Source organism: Pteronotus mesoamericanus, unplaced genomic scaffold (assembly GCF_021234165.1).
Source record: "Pteronotus mesoamericanus isolate MK-2021 breed Mesoamerican mustached bat unplaced genomic scaffold, CSHL_Meso_final contig_78, whole genome shotgun sequence".
In the NCBI taxonomy this organism is placed as follows: Eukaryota; Metazoa; Chordata; class Mammalia; order Chiroptera; family Mormoopidae; genus Pteronotus; species Pteronotus mesoamericanus.
The window spans coordinates 19,271,705-19,290,742 of NW_026555258.1; the positions used below are offsets into that span (position 1 = coordinate 19,271,705).

The 19,038-nt window shown below is 37.4% G+C and overlaps 1 protein-coding gene across 3 annotated transcripts in view; it reads right to left on the bottom strand.

The window, feature by feature from the left end:
- MUSK (muscle associated receptor tyrosine kinase) overlaps positions 1-14,319 on the bottom strand; it is an 82,052-nt gene extending 67,733 nt beyond the window's left edge. For all 3 annotated transcript variants that reach the window (XM_054584535.1, XM_054584534.1, XM_054584533.1), the window contains exons 1-3: positions 14,084-14,319; positions 3,708-3,834; positions 2,814-2,965 (exon numbers count right to left, since the gene is read on the bottom strand). In XM_054584535.1, the coding sequence (XP_054440510.1) occupies positions 2,814-2,965; positions 3,708-3,834; positions 14,084-14,162 (358 nt within the window). In that variant the 5' untranslated portion in view covers positions 14,163-14,319. The remainder of the gene's footprint in view (positions 1-2,813; positions 2,966-3,707; positions 3,835-14,083) is intronic.
- Between the last annotated feature and the right edge of the window lie 4,719 nt (positions 14,320-19,038).

Here is a 19,038-nt window from a genome sequence, read left to right on the forward strand (position 1 = left end):
TTCAAAATTAGCAAGGCAATACAGCTTATTAAACTTAGAGTTTCTAACCTTCTATTTAATTCTAAATATCCATTTTAAGAATAATTTTAGACATATTAGGTTATAAAATTCACCAAGTAATAGAGCAGGTTTTTATTGGCTAACAAATAAGTCATTTCTAAAAGTTTAGGTTATCTCTGTTTTATTGATAACTGGAAAAACACAAATTTATGAAGCATATTAGGAGCCTGAAGTTATCATAAATTCTTCACTTTAAAAGACAGTTAATAAAAAGTTGATTTAAACAAGCTGTCACCATAACAATTCAACATAACTTATAGAAACAAACAGGAAAACATTTGAAAAAATGTTTTAAGCTTATGTTTTTATATAATTCTCAGTTACAGCTACTATCCCTTTAGTTTCCATCTTCATTTGACTATTAAATTTGATAACTAAGAAAAATTAGGTACATTTATTCTCTAGAAAGTAGGCCAGATATTATTATATTAGTAAGCAGAGAAGTTCTGTCACACAATTTATGGTTAGTATAACTCTGCAAAACAAATGGGTAATTTATCATTTTATGAAACATTCTTAAATTAATTCTTTCAGGAGAAATAGTTTATGTCAGCTAATTTTTATTCTCCAAGCTTTCAGAGGAAGAAGCTATTAAATCTAATATAGAAGAATTGACAAGTTCAGGATGCCAGTTATTTTACTACTTGAAATATTTATAAAATATGGAAAACTACATTTATTTCCTTATAACCTTATGTTACAGATACAAAACAGATGACTGAGAAATAGGTGCATTTTATTTCTTTCAGGTCATGTGCCATAATTAATCTGTTGCTTTGAGAGAGGAGAACATGAAATGAGAATTTTTTTCCTTTCTATTTCAATTGTGTGTTTATATGTATGTGTTTGGGGAGAGGTTTGGTGATGGTTATAAATCTTTAAGCACAGAGGATATCAAGATAGATATGCAGAGAATATAAGGAGAAAATGGAATCATGAAAAATTTAAAAAGGAGATTTAATATTTATTAAGAATGAAATCAAATTAAGAGGACGAGAAATGAAAAAAATGTACCTCATTTTGAAGGAAAAAAAAACACCTTTGGTCTTTAGATCAAAAAGTCCCACCTGAAACTAAGTAGGAACAATAAAAGAAAACACCTGACATATTCTTGTGACTATGAGAAATTCTAGAAATAAAGAGAAAAATTAAAAAATTTTTAAGGAAGTTAAACATCCAATTTACCTGTAAAGAAATAAGAAAAAGATTTCTCATCTGCAAGAATGTCACATGAAAATGAATAATTGAAAAAAGCCTTTTTAAATTCTAATTCTATGCCTAAATTATTATCTAAGAGTGAGGGCAAAGGAAAGACTTTCAGCCATGCAAAAATTCAGAATACATTATCTCACATGCTCACAGTGAAAAGAAGCAGCTAATGATTTTCTCCAACAAAACAGAATAGAAAGATGGAAGATAACAATACATAATGATGAGAATCAATAACCATAACAAAAAAAAAAACCTCTAGTGGAACTGGATTTCAGTAAATTTTATGGTGCCAATATGCATATTAATGTGATTTTTTTTCCCCCATCAGTTGCTTGGTGTCAGATAGAAGAAAACAAAGATTATATTCTTACAAGCCTAAGAGTTTACAAGCAACAGCACAGGAGGCCATGAGATCTAAGGATTTTGGCAAGGGAGTGTTTGACGATACACTACCAGGTTGGAGAGAGAACTCAGTATGGGAGGAATGAGGTCCTGTTTGGTGGTCAGTGGAAGGGGGAACAGAGAGGAGTCCAGGGCAGCAAGGAATTGGGAGAGGCAGACTCTGCACTTAGCTGAGAAAGAGACAGATGGAATTTGTGCCTTTTATTTGGAGGCATAGCATGAGCTGAGTCTGGGAAACCGCTTCCCTCCTCAAGCAGAGCAGGAATCAGAAGTGTTCCTATTCAGGATATGGCATGCTAGAGCCTAAGGTTTTAAATACAGTTCATTTCCTGGGGGTGACACCTCACTGACTGGGTAGGCTGGTAAAAAGTTAAGGCAAACATCACTGGACTTGCAAAGGTCAAGGAATCGGAAGGATGAAGTGGCTAGAGGTTCTGCTTCATGACTGCTGAAATCGCCTAGGATGACACTACGAATAGAGGTGGAAAGAAAGATATTAAGTCTGGAGTCAAAGTCTTTGACAAATGCAGGGAGTGCCTGGACCTGGGTAGAGGACTGGACAAGTAGAGTTGGTCAGATGGCACAGATCCTCACAAGAGGAATGATTTTGCACACAAATACACAATGACGGCTTAAACAAGGGCTCGTTGATTGGCCAGAAACACTTGCTAGCCTTGGGCACATGCAGTGGGGAAAAAATGAACAGCCTCCATTTAAGCAGAAAAGTCACTCAAGAAAATCAAGTTTGAAATAAAGCAAAGGGGTAAAAGAAATATTTGTTAAGCAACTAGAGGTAAAAAAAAGAAAAGGAGGGGGTGTATTTGATTGTAATGGAACTGTTCTAAAGGCAGAGAGTAAGAAACTAAGACTTTGCTCCGTAAAAGAGGTCCGGGTGGAACAGATAAAGAGCTGTATCAAGGCAAGAAAATGGAGAGGACAGGAACTAAGAGACTTGCTTTGAGGGTGGTGGTTGATGGCAGGAATAAGAGGGGTGGAATTACCTGCCTCAAGGTTGTGTTTTGAACTTGAACTTGTCTAGCTTCTGGACCTCCAGGTCTGTGGGAGTCTCTATTTAGTGCCTGCTCCTAAATGTACCAAGTCAATGTAAAAATCAATAGAGGATTGTCCTTGTCACTCACTCATCTTCACTTGCAGAGCCCCGCAGCTCTCGGCAGCGCCTCCCACGCCGTTGTTGGCTATGCAGCAGTAGATGCCGTCATCGCTGTCTTCCACGCTGAGGATGGTGAGCAGCTGCCCGTTCTCGCGAATGCTGTACCGGGTGTCAAAGAGCCTGCGGGGCACAGGGGGAAGTGCCAGGTTAGTGCCTCACCTCTGATGCTTCGGCTATGGTGAACGGATCAAACGGGTGACTTGTCAGTGAGGAAACGAGTGAATTCTGAATGGTGAAACAACGTTCTTTAGTCATATAAAGCTAACATTATATTCTAATCTTTGCTAGGCTCCAATAATCAAAGCAGCATTGAGTCCTTTAAAAATGCTTTCAAAAGGAATGTCTACCGATAAGACCAAATGTAAAGTTTACTTTACTCGGGAAGTATATCGTTACCAAGATACAGAGTTCTCTTCCCACAATTACTGGGAAATAGCAGCTGGAAAATGAACATACGCACATTAATGTAACTAGTGGAAAGGGTTAAATATTTATAGAAGTAACTAACAATTAACTGCGTATTTATTCATTCATTAAACAAATATTTAGTGAAACCTTAACAAGTGCCAGGCATAGTTCTAATTCTTTGGGACACATAAGGAAGCAAACAGCCCTCCCTTTCCATGTCAGTCCCCAACAGTAAATCACTGTTTTGCCTTGAGCAACCCCCTTGACCTCACTGAAGTTCAGATCTTACATTTATGAAATGAGTACATTTGCATTTTATATGTTACGGAAGGTGAACTTCAATACTGCCAAGAGCTGTGGTTGCTTTTATGTCAAGATAAATCCCAAGGCGTCTTTGGCATTCTTAGCCCACCGCACCCCCTCCCCAAAGAAAAAGACAAGACAGAATACTTACTTAATGAGAATTTTATTTCTAGTCCAGGAAATTTCAGGCTGGGGATAGGATTCCACTGCACACATGAAAGTAGCCACTTCTTCAACTAAGGCGTCCACTGTCTCAAGGGGGGTGGTGATGACAGGAGCTGCCAGGGGAGGGGAGGCACACGAGAGCTGTTTACTGACCCTCTGAGGCCACTGCACACCCGAACGAGAGCTACGCTTCCGCATAGCCCGGATTTGCCAAGAAGAAGAAAGATTTTATGTAGAGAATTCTGTTTCTACTTCCAAACAAGGCATTCGAGAATCAAAAAAGAAAGCTCTCAAGACAGTAGGACTTAGATTTTATTATAGGTGAGTAGGGACAGGTCCGGGTTTTGGAAAGCCCAAAGATATATAATTTAGGTGCCCTCTTGAAGGACAAATATATAAAGTTATGAATATAAAATGTCTGTGGCCACCCCAACACCAGTCACCTTGAAAGGAAGTATGACGGATGGGAAGTGAGAGTGGAAGGAGATGGTACTCTTAACAGTTTAAACACAATTTCCCCCACATTTTATTAAAAAAATATATATGTATGTATGTATGTTTAGCCCTAGCTGCTGGGGCTCAGTGGACTGAGTGCTGGCCTGTGAACCAAAGGGTCACCGATTCGATTCCCAGTCAGGGCACACACCTGGGTTGCAAGCCAGGTCCCCAGTGGGGGGAGTGTGAGAGGCAACCACACTCTGATGTTTCTCTCCCTCTCTTTCTCCTTCCCTTCCCCCCTCTCTAAAAATAAATAAATAAAATCTTTAAAAAATATATGTGTTTATCTGAACACATTTCTAGGGTCTTAGGAGAAGCTCCTGCAAATAAGAGACTTTGAAGTTTAAGCTTTATCATGTTTATAGAGAATTCACATCTGCGTATGAGTAGATTAGAAAAAGACTCCATGGTAAGAAGATAAATGACACAAGTAAAAATGGGCAAAGGATCTTAATAGATTTTTTGTCAAAGAATGTGACAAATGGACAACAAAGAAATGAAAAGATGCTCAATTTCATTAGCCATTAAGGAAATGCATATCAAACCACAATAAGATACCACTTCATACCCACTAGGATGGCTATAATCAAAAAGGAAAGAAAAAACAAACGTTGGTGAGGACATGGAGGAATTAGAACAGTCGTGTACTGCTGGTGGGAATGTAAAATGATGCAACCGCTGTGGAAAAAAATGGTGGTTTCTCAAAACATTAAACATACAATTACTATATGATCCACTTCTGGGTATATACCTAAAAGAATTGAATGTGGGGACTCTAACAGGTTTTTGTACACCCATTTTAATAACAGCATTATACACAATAACCAAAAGGTGGAAGCAACCCAAGTGTCTGCCAACAAATGAACAGATATGGATAAAATGTAGTTTAACCATACAATGAAATATTATTTGATAATAAAAATATATGAAGTATGATACATGTTACAACATAGAAAAACCTTGGAAACAATAAGCTAAATGCAAGAAGCCAGTCACAAGGACAACATATTATACAATTCCATTTCTATGAAATGTCCAAAATGGACAAATCTATAGAGACAGAAAATATATTAGTAATTGGCTAGGATTGAGGGGGGAAGATAGAAGGATTGGGGGTAATGACTAGAAGCAAAAGGGTGTGTACAACACACCTTTGTCCTGTAAGGACCAACAATCTAGATGACAAGGTAGGATAGATACATAAAATGATCAGCTATCATAATCAGTTATGCCTGCCATCCTGATACAATTATTAATACTGCCCCTTTTGCCCCAAAAGTACCTGCGTTTGGACAATAAACTTTATGGCCATTTTAGTTAAAACACAAGGTACATATGAAAGCCAGGTATGTAGTGTGGACAATATTTTAGATGCAGAGTAGTTGGTAATGGCCTCATGAAGCACCAAGAACTGGCACATTGGCCATAAAAGATATACCTATTATCTAAATAATCTCATTTTTTTCAGTAAACTCCAAGGCAAACTCATTGGCTGAGAGTGAAGGAAATGGAAAGTGGTAGTTGAGTGTGTTTCACTTAGCTCATATCCCCCTTGTTAATGCTGTTCTTTCATTAAAATCTTTTTAAAGTATCATCTCCTCCCAGTCTCCCTGACTTGTTAGGGCCAAATGCCTTTTTCCTTAACCTTAGTGCATCCCGTTTAGTCCCTCTTCACAGTATTTATCACGCAGACACTATTAAAATGATCTGTTTATGTTTCGTTCTACACTCAGTTGTAAAAACCTTGAGCTTTAGGTCAGGAATAATGTCTGGACCTCTTTCTATCCCCAGGGCTAACACATTTACTGACATATTATTTAAATGAACAGGACTATATTTCTGAGGCCTTTATATAAGACTTATATATTTTTAAAAGGTTGAAAGAGATTAGCTGAAATGAGAGAGCAGAATTTTTAGGTGAAATGGCATATATAATTACCAAAGCCACCCTTTTCCAATTTTCCACTGAAACAGCCTTTAAAATATACAAAGAAATAAAGAAATGAAAGGTATTAAAGAAAAATATTAAGAGACATAAAATCTAGATTGACAGGCACTTCTAAAGGAAGTTTCAGAAAAATAAAACAGAAGGAATGGCCTAGGAGGGATATATAGCTGATTATTTTTCAAAATTAAAAAAAGAAAAGCATGAATATATAGATTGAAAGTTACACCAAGGGCCAAGTCAGATAAAGAAAAATAAATTCATCCCTAGATATGCTGGCTTAAATCTATAAAAATTAAAGATAGTAAATCTTAAACCATACTAGAAAGAAAAGATCAATTACTTTAACAGAAATGTCGAATAGGCTGACATGAGATTTTTCAGCGACAATTGATGTCAAAATGCAATGGACTAATACCTTTAAAGGGATGAGATAAAATGACTCTTAGTCTGGAATTTTATAGCCAGCTTAGATTATAATTTTAAAATGAAGACAAAATAAAGACACAGACAAATGCTGAAACTGTTTACTACTCATAACCTTCTGTGAAACAGTTGGTAAAGTCTATAACCTCAGTAAGAAGTAATTTGTTCCCAAAAGAAAGGGATGAGAGATGACAATAGTAAACATAGATGGTGGTTAAATTATTGCAATTTTAACTCAGTGTGGAATATTTAAAAAACAAACCCCTAATTTTTGTGTTTAAAAAAGAATGAAACTAAAATTATAGATAAACAATTGTAAGACCCAAGTTCAAAGAAGAAGTTCAGTGGGTAGTAAAAGCTAAGCTCTTTACCATAAACAGGAAGATGACAGAAGTATTTAATAACTACAAACATGGGGAGAAAAAAATGTATGGCTAAATGCGTGTGTTAAAATTTTATTAATGTTTTGTTTATTTCCTTTTTTAGACTTCACATGTAAGTGAAATCATATTGTATCTAGAAACCAAAATAAATGAAGAAACAGACTCTTAGGTGCAGAGGAGGTGCTGATGGAAGCCAGATGGGAGGAGTTAGGGGGATGGGCACAATGTTAAAAGGAATAAACAAGTGCAGATTGCTAGTTATTACAATAGTCACAGGGACATAAAGTACACCACAGGGAATATAGTACAAAATTTATTAATAATTCCACTAAAAAATAGATTAAAAAGCAAACTTTCAAAGCAGCAGGGGGAAAAAAGGAACTTTAAATGTATTAGTCAAAAGAAGGAGGAGGGAGAAGAAGTGGAAGAAGATGGAGGAGGAGGAGATGGGGAAGGAAGGAAGCAAGGAAGCAAGGAAGGAAGGGAGGGCGGGAGGGAGGGAGGGCGGGAGATATGTAAGCCAAGATTAGTAAACCAAGAAAAGACATGGTTAACAGAAGACACAAAATAGTGTGGAAGAAACATGCCTGAATATATCAGAAATCACAGTAAATGCCAATGGTATAAACTGACCTATAAAAAGATAGATACTATCATACAGGATTAAAAAACACAAAAGACACAAATAAATAAATTAAAACAGAAATGTTGGAAACAAAGAGAAGGAAAAATATGTAAAGTAAGTACTACTTAAAGTGATAAAAGCAATAAACAGTACTAATATAAGAAAAAATAGAATAGAAGGTGATAAGCATTTATAGAATGAAGGGAAAAGCTACTCCCTAATAAAAGGCACAATTCATCGGGAAGAGATAACAATCATGAAGCTTCATGATTTAAAAATAAAGACCTAAAGCCAAAGCTAAACATTACAATGAAGTTATAGGCTCCTAAATTTTTAAAGAAAATTACACACACACACACACGCGCGCGCGCGCATGTGCGCAATTATGTGTATATGAAAGAGAGAATGAAAGAATGAATAATAAAATATTAAAAAAACATTTCACCCTAGGTGTGAACATTATATATAATTTTATATTGTTGTTTTGCTGTATCTTACAGTGTTAAAAATGAATACATATTATCTTTGTAGTAAAAAGTTGTAACAAATCAAAATTGCACAGAAATATTCATTTTCCAATGCAATGGAAGCAAACTTGTAATTGATAAATTTTGAGAAAGTCAATATCTTAAGTATAAAGTATATATTTTCTAAACAACTAATGAACAAAACAAGCAATCAGTTGTATAATCACGTAGCTGTAAAGGGATAAAAACAAAAAATATAATATTAAGCTTGTGAGATGCAAGTAATGATGGGCCCAAACGTTAATTGATAATATTAAATGCTTTCATTGTTTAAAAAGAAAGACTATTGACAACTAAGCGTTGAGAGGCACTCTAGCCCAGGGCTTGAATTTGAATCGCCACTCTATCCCTTTCCTGACCCACCAAGTCACTTAATGAGTGCCTGGCCATCCTCAGCTGTAAGTGAAGATGACTTAATAAAGCCACCACAGGGTCTTGGACTAGCTTGCAAGAGCCAAGCATTAATTTTTAGAATTTTACGAGACAATCATTAAATATAGCCATTATTAAAAACAAAATTGTATAAATTTGTAACTGAATTATGTTAAAAGCAAAGCAATAACACTCATATCAATTCCTAATTTTTTTTACTACAGTTTACTCTTTGTTCTTGAGGTTATTTACCATCTACCATCTAATGTATGATAGAAACAGTATATAAAGGTGTACTTTTGCACATCTCTTACAAGTTCAGTGTTGGCAGCTTGAAATCAATTGTGGCTGGAGCATTTACACTACAGAAATCAACAAATGCAACAAATCAGGGCCCTTTTTTTTTTTAATCTTAGAGAAGCAGATATTTAACATATACCAGCAACTCTTATCTAACTAGAATGTTACTTACAGTGACTGCAAATGGTACCTCGAAGATCATGGATAATACAGATTATACTCATTTTCTAGTGTTTAAAGCAGCTGATGGTAGAATTATATAAACAATTTTATTATGATACATCTTTTTTAGGATATGTAGTAAAAAAAGGAAGAAAATATGCCAACATGTTAACAACTCTGTAAGTATGGGTGACTTTTTCTCTTCAACTTTTATATATTTTGTGTTTTCAAAATTGTTCTTAATGACCATGTATTATTTTTATTTAAAAACTTTATTCATTAGTTCTCACTCAATACATAGATGCAGAAGTGATGGCAATAATAGACATATTATTAATATTATCTTTCTAATGAGGTAACAAATTCTGTGGAGATCAGTTAAGATCAAAGAAGTAAATGTTAGAATGCCTTGACAAACAGACATTGAGAAATATGTGAGGGGTTACTAAGAACTTTATTAAGTTAACACCTTCCCATAATGTTCTGTGGTATGGCAATTTTATGTGAAGTTTGACTCTGTTTTTAATAACTTAGCATCTAAAATTGACTAAGAACCTGCTATGGGCCATGCATTATATTCTTTCATTCATTATCTCATCTGTGTATCACAAGCATAAAACACATACTATTATTATTCTCATTTGCAGATGAGAAATGGAGGCTAGGAATGATTAAATAACTTCTCTAAACATAATAAAAGTACAAAGTGGTAGAGCTGAATTTCAAGGTTAAAACTGGTTTAAACTTCCTGTCTTTTAACTCTAAGCTGTACCATGCCTTCAGCTTGGTACTAGTTACTCACAGATTGGGGAGGTGGGGCATGGTAAGATTTATATTCAATGTCAATTTCTTTTAGTAGAATCTAGCTGGTTAAATCCACTTCTTCCATATTCCAAAATTCTCCAGATAAGTTTGCTTTCAAAATGTTACTGACAGGATCACATAGTTGTATTTAATGATCCTGGTTAATGCAACAGACCATCTCTTGTTTACTTTCATTCTTCTGTCCAGCTTTCATCTCAGTCAGAGCCTGTTTAAACTAGGGCACTATTTCTTTCCTCCATCCAAGGACCACATGAATAACAAATACATGAAAATGAATACAACGCTTTTCTGGACCCAAGGAGTACTGTAACTTGAATACTATCTGCTTGATGAGAAGGATGTAATATTACCCCTTTACAAGCAAGCTCTAGTGCGTTGGTCACTGCTATACCAACTTCAGATTGAATAGTTGCTGATTAACATGGCCAAGTGATTGAGTAAACAAGGAAGTCAGGTGTATTTACTCCTTTTTGTGTTAGTAAAATTCGGGCTTAGACTTGGACCATATTCATGTTTTTCTAACATGATAAATACAGAGAAAACATTTTGGTATTGGAAATTTTCCAAAGCCCCCAAAGAAAGTGGATATTCAGTATTGCTCATCATTTGACACATTTTAGAAACTGACATGTGTATTCTACTGGTGATATATTTAACAACATATAAGTCATTTTGTATTGTGATGTCTTTGGAACTTGTGAGGTGTATTGATAATCTCAATAATTACTTATCAGTGCTGTAGCACTAATTCTTTGCCTCAGAGCACACTCTTGGTCCTTCAGGAATGACACTGGATACAGGCAAGTAGGGAGTCTGGCTCAGCTTGGTGGAATTTCTGAAATTGATTCTCCTGGGGACATTCCTTTGGGTTAAGACATGATTTCACAGGGATCCATATAAATGTAAATATACCCAGGAGTAATCATTTCACCAGTCACCGACAGTCCTTAGCGTAATCCATCACATTGTGTGTTGAGCACTGGTGAACACTTCTCCAGGCCTTAAGTGTTCTTATTTCACTTTCTTCGTTATTCAACCTATACTGCAATGGTTATTGTGCCAGCAAATCTCAGCGTTCTTGCTCTATAGTTCTTTAGCTGCCTGGAAAGCACCAATCTTGAACTAATCCAGACAGCTATCCTCGCGACTCCGTTGTTCATGTGTTATTGTCCGATAAAGTGACACTGTGGTACCGATCGGAGCTGCTGTCAAGGTGCCTCAGCCCCAGCTGGATTTTCAGTGTGGCCCAGGAGCACTTCTACATTCTCTGGTCCCCTGCACTTCTCTGCCTGAGTGAGACCACTTTCTTCAGGTCCTCTACTCACCCCTCATTTGTCACTTTCCCCCAATAAATGCCAAGTTCTGTTTCACTGTACCATTGCCTAATTCACCTTGGGAAATATAGTAGAAATCTTGAAATTTCTGCTCCTTCTTTCTGTTCTTTGAGGTTAATAATATTTAAAGCAACTTAGGTTTCTCCCTAACATGCAATGAGTTACTCTTTCAATGCACATCAGTATTAAACAATCATCCAGGACTTGGTGTCCTGCATTTTAATGACAGCTGTGCCCTCTCTGAATTAGTCATATGTCGAGCCTGTGAATCCTATCCCTCTATACATACGACTTAGAAGAGGAGGTGACTCAAATATCTCTAAAGTAAATCAGTCAGACTCAAATATTTTTAGGTGTACTACTAAACAAGGTCATTTTTAAAATGAAGCTTAGAAAGGAGTTCTTTATGCATGTTCAACAAATTCAGTGCTGCTTACATGAACTCCTGTATTCCCACAACTTAGGTGCTGCTCTACGCTTAATACTTTATGCTAAAGCATTAAACATTTTTGAGGTTAAGGCAAGCAATTTAGTGCAACATTAGCTACTTTCATACATGATGGTGTGTAATAAAATTCTCCTCCTTCTGGGTTATGATATTGAGCTCATCATTGAAAGTTTCATTAGTCAAAATGATTTGAAAAGATGGTGACTTTTGTCTTTGAATGTTAGGAATCTTGATTAAACTGAAACTAAAATAGTAAACTATGAATTCCACCAAGTTGGCTATTACTTTTATTGAGAAAAATGGCATGCTGACAGAAAGGAATCCACTGAATACCCCTGCACTATTTTAAATCTCACAATCTGTTTTGTAAAATAGTATTGGGTAGATTCCCTGATTTATTCATGAAAAAGAACTTAGGAAAAATATATACAAACGAAAAAACATTTTTCAAAATTGCCTTCTCTCAAGAATTTTTTAAAAACTGTGAAATAGTTTGTATAGAACATTTTATTACTTTAAATAATATTAAAATAATAGCACATTGTTGTGTTTTGTTTGTACCAATATAGTCCATGCATTTCAACATTTACAACTTTAAAGACTGTATTTTCATGATAATTTTATTCTCAGAGCTGGATTGTGTAGTAAGTTGACCTTTGTTCTGCTAGACTTGATGTCATTGGCTAAGGTTGATGTTAAATGCATATTAATTTAGATTTTACAATAAATACAGGAGACTAGGCAAAAACATTGTTTTAATTTTTTATTTTACACTCTAATGATAGTGTCACATAAATTATAAATAAATAAAGTTGGATTAACAATCTGATTTTTTTTAAGCCAGGATATCTGATTTTGTTACCTTTATGCACCATATTTTGAAGTTTTCAAAATGTAGTGTGCATTTGAAATAAGGGCTTTATCTGTAAAATTTGGAAACTAAAACTCATTACTTTCCAGAATGTAAATTAGGAGTTGCTCACATAAAAATGTTTATTTTTTTCCTTTTTCATGCACCAAATTCTAATTTAAACCATCAAAATCCATTGTTGTGCTCCTTAGAAGACCACATTTTACTGAATTTTAGCATTTACCACGTCATTCTATATAACTTTGTGGTTCAGAATAGCACAAATAAGATATAACAATCAGTAAGTACCAGCATCCAGGTGCTGTCTTGCTGGACATCCGTTGTATGATCAGGAAGTATTAAAATAATCTGAAAGCAACGTTAAGTCTTTCTGGCTATTCTTAGCTGTTTGAAAAGATCTAGATTCTCTTTTATCTGCAGATACCTCAAAGGATTAGTTGGCAATTAAATGTTTAAATGCATGTGAAGATATCATACTGCTTTTGTAAAATGGAAAATAAAAAAACAAAACAATGTGAAATCAGACTATGAAGAAAGCTGTATCTTATTAGCATGTGAATCTTGACATTGTGGCTCCAGAAATTTTAATGAACCACAAAATCTAAAGCTATATTTCCCATCTATATACAGATACTACCTTTGCTTATCTATACAAGGCAAGTATGTTCAGTTCTTTGATAAAGTAATATATAAAGGGAAAGTAATTTCTTTGAGTGTGTCATAAAACACAGAAGTCTTTTTATGCTACTGTCACACATTTAATTTGAAAACTGTTTACTTTAATGGATACCATTCAATCCACTTTCTCATGTCTTTTAAAAAAAGATTTCAACGCAGCCCTTGGTCACTTTGCAAATCACATATTTTCTAGTCTTTCTTCCTGATTTGAAACACACTAGTCTCAGTTTCATAACACACTGGCCAGAAACCGTATCACTGTGGACATTCTTGCTACTGCAACAGGTGTTTGTCAGTTTCTTAAGTTGCTTTCCTTTCCCCTGAGGTGGTGTTATTTCCGGTACATTCCAAAGCCACTGAAAAAAAACTTTCACAGTCTCTTGCCAAGCCAAATCATGACTCGGCCTCAAAGTTATTGAGAAGCCATTGTCTTCAGGCTTTTATAAAATAGGCAAACTGTGTGCACCTTTCTCTAATTCTGATTTGTGAAGAACTAAAATATTTATGAAGAGTTTTGTAAAATTAAAAGTGAAAATGATTTTTTTTTTGTTCAGAAGCGAACAGTCTGGATGTCTGAGAGTAGGGTTGATTATATCCCTGAGTTAAAAGGTTTTCATCATCTATTTAGACCACCCTGAAGTTTGACATCCACATAAATAAAGCAGATCTTGATAACTTGCAGTCTAATGTTCTTACCTGCTAATGTTTCCTCTACTAGCGAGGGCTCTATGTGCCCTGCCTGGCTCAATTTTTTATTGCACAACTTAAGGCAGGGAGGGATACTGCTAGAAAGGAGCCCATCAATCAATCACTTATTTATACAGCTCTCTCCCTCTCCATACATTGCACCCCTACTTCACCAAGTAAAACCCAAGCCCACCATAATATGAATCAGTCATTACCAGAGCACACGCACACTCTTTAGAACCGTGACAGGGCAACAAGAAGACAAGATTGCTCAAACCAACCTTTTGGAAGTTTCTCAGTCCCGCTGAAGGCAACCAAGGTAAGAATATGTACCAGTGGAATGTTGACGAGCTCTCTCATGATTAATCCAGGCTCAGGCAGGAGAAAGTTCCTTCTGGACAATGCAAGGAAAGTGCCCCACAGTTTACATTTTAAAGCATAGTTTGTTACAAAAGGGTCGTCTGCTAATGACTGTTTGTGTCAGCAGCTCCGCAGGCTCTAAGTATAATCAGGAATTCTCAGACTTGGCTGTAATGATGGACACGGCCAGCTGGTGAGTATCCACTTAGACCAGTAATGCAAGTGTAGGGCTGGAGGAACAAGGGAAAGAAAATCCCTTCAGAATCCCTTTTAAGACAGTGACAGAAGGACAATACCAGATGCCTTTTGCAACCATCACTGTGTTCCCTGAGGTATAGCTTTCCTGATGTGATTCATCTCGCCACCTCTCCTGCACTCATACCAGAGCCTTGGGTGTATCTAACTGTGACTCCTCCCTGTCTCTCCACCTCCCGCATCCAACCTATTACCAATACCTACAGGTCATACCACCTCAGTGTTTCTTGATTTCTTCCCCTCCTTCGATTCCTACTAGTCTCACCTATCCCAGCTTCTTTTTTAGACATTCATTTTTCTGAACAACAGAAATAGCTCCTGTCTGTTCTCTCTTCCTTGGGTCTTACCGTCCTCCAACATCTTTTCAGACAGCCTCTCCTGCTCAAATGCCTGCAGTCACTCCTCATCACATTAAAAAAAAAAAAAAAAAAGTCAAACATCCCTGAAATGATATCAGAGGCTTCGCTGGACTCTGCCTACCTTGTTAGCTTCCTCTTTTATAATCCATCCCAACCTCTTATTTTAATACTTAGCAACCCTCCAATGGTTCCATATATATATATGGAACCATTGGAACTATATATATATATAGCTTTCTTGCCCTCATAAATCATAAGTCGCTCATACAGTTCCAGCCTCTTGGAATGCTTTTCCCTTCCTCTCCACCCAGTTAACACCTGTCTCAGCTTGATCATCATCCCCTTTCTGGGAGCCATACCAGACCCCAAATTCTGTATCTTCCCAACATTGTGGTAGGTTTGCCTCCTCTGGGCTTCTACAATAGAGTAGACATGTGGCTATGGTTGCACTTACCTCATTGCTTCAAGATTTTTACCCCTCACATTGGAGGCCCTCTCTTTGGCCTCGAAAGTCCACTGAGTCAGCAGCTGTGGGCTGTCAGCCAAATGACACTCTCAGCCGCAGCTCCTCCTGGAGGGGCACCTCCAGTGGCTTCTAAAACTTTCCACTACGCAGATTGCCTTTTCCCACTGAGCAGTATGTCTTGGAGACTTTGCTATGTTAATATATACAGCACTACCTCATTATTTCTATTGGCTACACTATTTCTATTCCACTAGATAAATCATGGATGCACATGATATATTGAACTACTTCCCAGCCCCTTAGGAGAGAACCCATTTCCCCACACATTCATCAACACTTACCTTTAAATTTTTACATTTAAGTAAAATAAAATTGGTATTTCATCGTTTTAATTGATGTTCATTTTACTGAATACTGTCGATAATGAAAATTTTTCATATGTTTATTGTTATTCATTTTCCTCTTCTGTGGTTTTTGCCCATTTTCCTCAGGTCATTTTTCTTTTTATTATTAATTTATAGGAGTTCCTTTAATACTTTGGATGTAAATAATTTATATCATTTCAGCTGTTATATATACTGCAAATATTTTCTACACAGAATGCCTCTACAATGTTTGGAACCATCCTGCCTGGTTTCAGGAACTGTAGCCTCACCAACAGGCGAGAGGGCCCCAAGGATGGAGCTGAGCAAGGAGACCTTGGGAAAATAGGCCACCGAGGAGACAAAACCTGTCCCCCTGGCAGGGGCACAGCCCCTGCGTCCCTCACATCACCCTACTTGGCCCCGGAGAATGGCTGGTTAGTCAATGATGAGTAAGATCCCTCAATGCCAGGGGCAACCTAAGGCAGACTCAGTTGCACAGGGGACATCAGGAAGGACTTGGGGGGCACAGAGAAAGGGCAAAAGACTCTCACCCCTTGGCTTTGTCATGGCCGGAATCCTCATTCTATCTGAAAGAAGTCTCCTCATCTCTCGGTTTTTCTGCCCCACCCTCCTGACTCTGGCTTGAAACAATGCCAGGGGCAGGTATAGCCCTAAACTGGATCGGGTGGTTCTGGGGGGCAATTAGGCCTGGAAAAGGAATGCATTAAATCCTATGAAACCTGCTTTGCTAAGAGTAAGTACTTGTGTTTGGGGTCCAAGAATAGGATGAGTTTATTTTCCCAGGTTTTAGGGCCAAATGGGTATCACTCTGTCTACCAGACCCTGACTCAGAAAGACTCTTGTAATCTCTTTACTGTTGTCCTTAAATTATATCTCCTTCCTTTAATCATTACTGTTCAACATTGATTGATGAGCTTTATGCGCATGCTCTGTATCTCTATATGAGCTAAACTCAATAAAAGCCCAAGGAGAAAAGTGCTTGGAGCTCTTCTCCTCTGAGAAATTAGCCAGCCTTTCCTCCCCAAGCAGATCTTGTATAGGGCATTTGCATTTCATCCTCGATGCTGGGAGACACCAAGGGATGGAGCTCCCCCTTCATACCTAGCTGTAGTGATTGGTCCAGAAAGGGGCTTATGGCTCAGGCAGGTTAGTTGAAGGTCTCCCTGGAATATTACTGGACCAAATGCAAAATAAGCTCTTTCTTATTAGATCACCACCTACAATAGCCAGGTAATTCAGGGCTGTTGGAAGCTTCCATGTTCCATTAACAAGAATCAGTATACAAAGACAAATCTATCTACTGAACTTCCTTTTTATTTAAATTAATAAATCCCCTCTTTTTGGGGTTGGATAATATTAATTTGGTATCTTCAATTGAAATCAAAATAATCCTAATGTAATTTTCACAGAAGTGATATAGATTTGGTTTCTGCTCTTGGAATATCCTGCAAAATGCCACTTATTTCATGAGAAATTTAGACATTAGCAGGATAAGCGCATTTTTTTATGTCAAATACAGGAATCAGCTGATGAACAGTGGGGCTATCTCTCATTCCCATAAGTAGCACCAGGTAAAGCACTGAATTCTTGAAGTTGTGGTGACCACAGATTTGCGAGCTACAGTGAAGCTCAAGATTGGGACCCCCATCATTGAAGGGAAGTCCAAGGTGAGCCCTTCAATGGGCCTTCTCATTCATGTGTTCAGGAGGAGGGTCTGTGAGTGGGTACTCTCCATGTTTTGTTCCATTTCCCCTAAAACATCAAACATGCATGGGCGGTGCGCATTTTGAATTCAGTGGGAACTGTGCCGTATAGACCCAGTGACCCTGAAATGTCAAATTCTACCACTCCCTGAGTCTGAAGGGGACAACAGTCCTCTGCAAAGCTAAGAGAGGACAAAACTCTGTTGAGGGAAAATGAAGCCAGAATTTGAGAGAGAGTGCTGGTTCAAAATAAATCCATTATTGGCCAAGAGAAACCCGTGGAGAGTGTGGCTTAGGCATGATCCCAAAGTGTGGCAGCTGGAGGCTGTCAGCCGATTATGCTCCTTGCTGCAGTTTCTTGGAACTTGGCTACAAAATGGCCTTCTATCCTACAATAAAAGCAAATCTATTCCTTACAATAGTAGGCTCATTCAGCCACAGAGAGTGGCGACTGGGTGCCAGCCAGTCTTCCCTTTAATAAAATACAGCCAGTCATCAATTAAGCTTGCCTTGCCACCCCTAGTATCTCTGCTTCATGTCAGAAGCTGGGAAGTAGGCTAAACAAGTAGCACCATTCTGAGCCACATCTTGAACTAGATACTAGAATTCAGCTGCATAGCAGCTGATGAGACCAACCCCATTCCTGCTGGAGCCAGCGCATCACCAAGTGATCTGTTGTGGTCTGCACCATGCTCTCATACATCTGGGGAAGCTTGGCAAAGAGCCCCTTCTAATTATCACAAAGGGCAATAACCGAATTCTCTGCCCCACTGGTCAGCAGACAGTGGGTCAGAAATGCCACATGGATTGCTCTTTCCAGAAAACTCCTGAGGAGTCAAAAAGATATTCTGGAATTGTATTTTTTAAAAGGAATAGAATCTCCCATTAAATATTAGGATAGTGAGTAGAGATATATCAATATTTTGGAAGCCTACAAATTATAAAATTGGGAGGGGCTCTTAAAAGAAGATGTTTGTCTAATAAATGAATAAATTGTATTGAGTATCTACTACCAACAATGGAGTTTAGTGTCTGGTTATAGGGTGAATATGATACAATTACATAAGTAACTAACTAAATTATAACCTGGAGAGATGTGTTGTGCCGTGAAATTATATAAAATTGAACCTAGCCTTGTCTGAGGACTCAAAAAATGCTTATTTGAGAAAAAGTCACTGAGGCTATGCCCTGCAGGATAAATAAAACCCAGACAGCAATGCTGGGGAGGTCTGGGAGCGGACTGGAACATGTAGTGGGAGAAGAATGGAAAAATGCCTGGGGCGTAAAGGAACACAATGAGGTGATGGAAATGAAGGAAGGAAGGATGTATTTGGAATACAAGAAGTGAGGGTGTTTCAGGATCTTGTATGTCTCAGGAAGAACTTCATCCTAATAGCAGGGAAAGCCCATGGGAATTGTAGATTGCAATTAAAGCTAGAAAGTGAATTGGATATGCTAAGGGGATAATTTAGAAGGATAGAAACCCCTAGAACTGAGCCATAAAATGTTCCAAGCTTTAAAAGCCCATAGAAGATAAAGAGCTAGAGAAAAAGATTGTCAAGGAGCAGCTAGTGCAAGAGAAAAATGAATAACTAAGAGTATCACAAAAATGAAGGGACAGGGAGAGAGCATTTCCAGAAAGAGTGTGCTTTCCAGGAGTATGTTGAATGCTACGGAGAGGTTAAGTAAGAAAGAACTGAAAGGCCG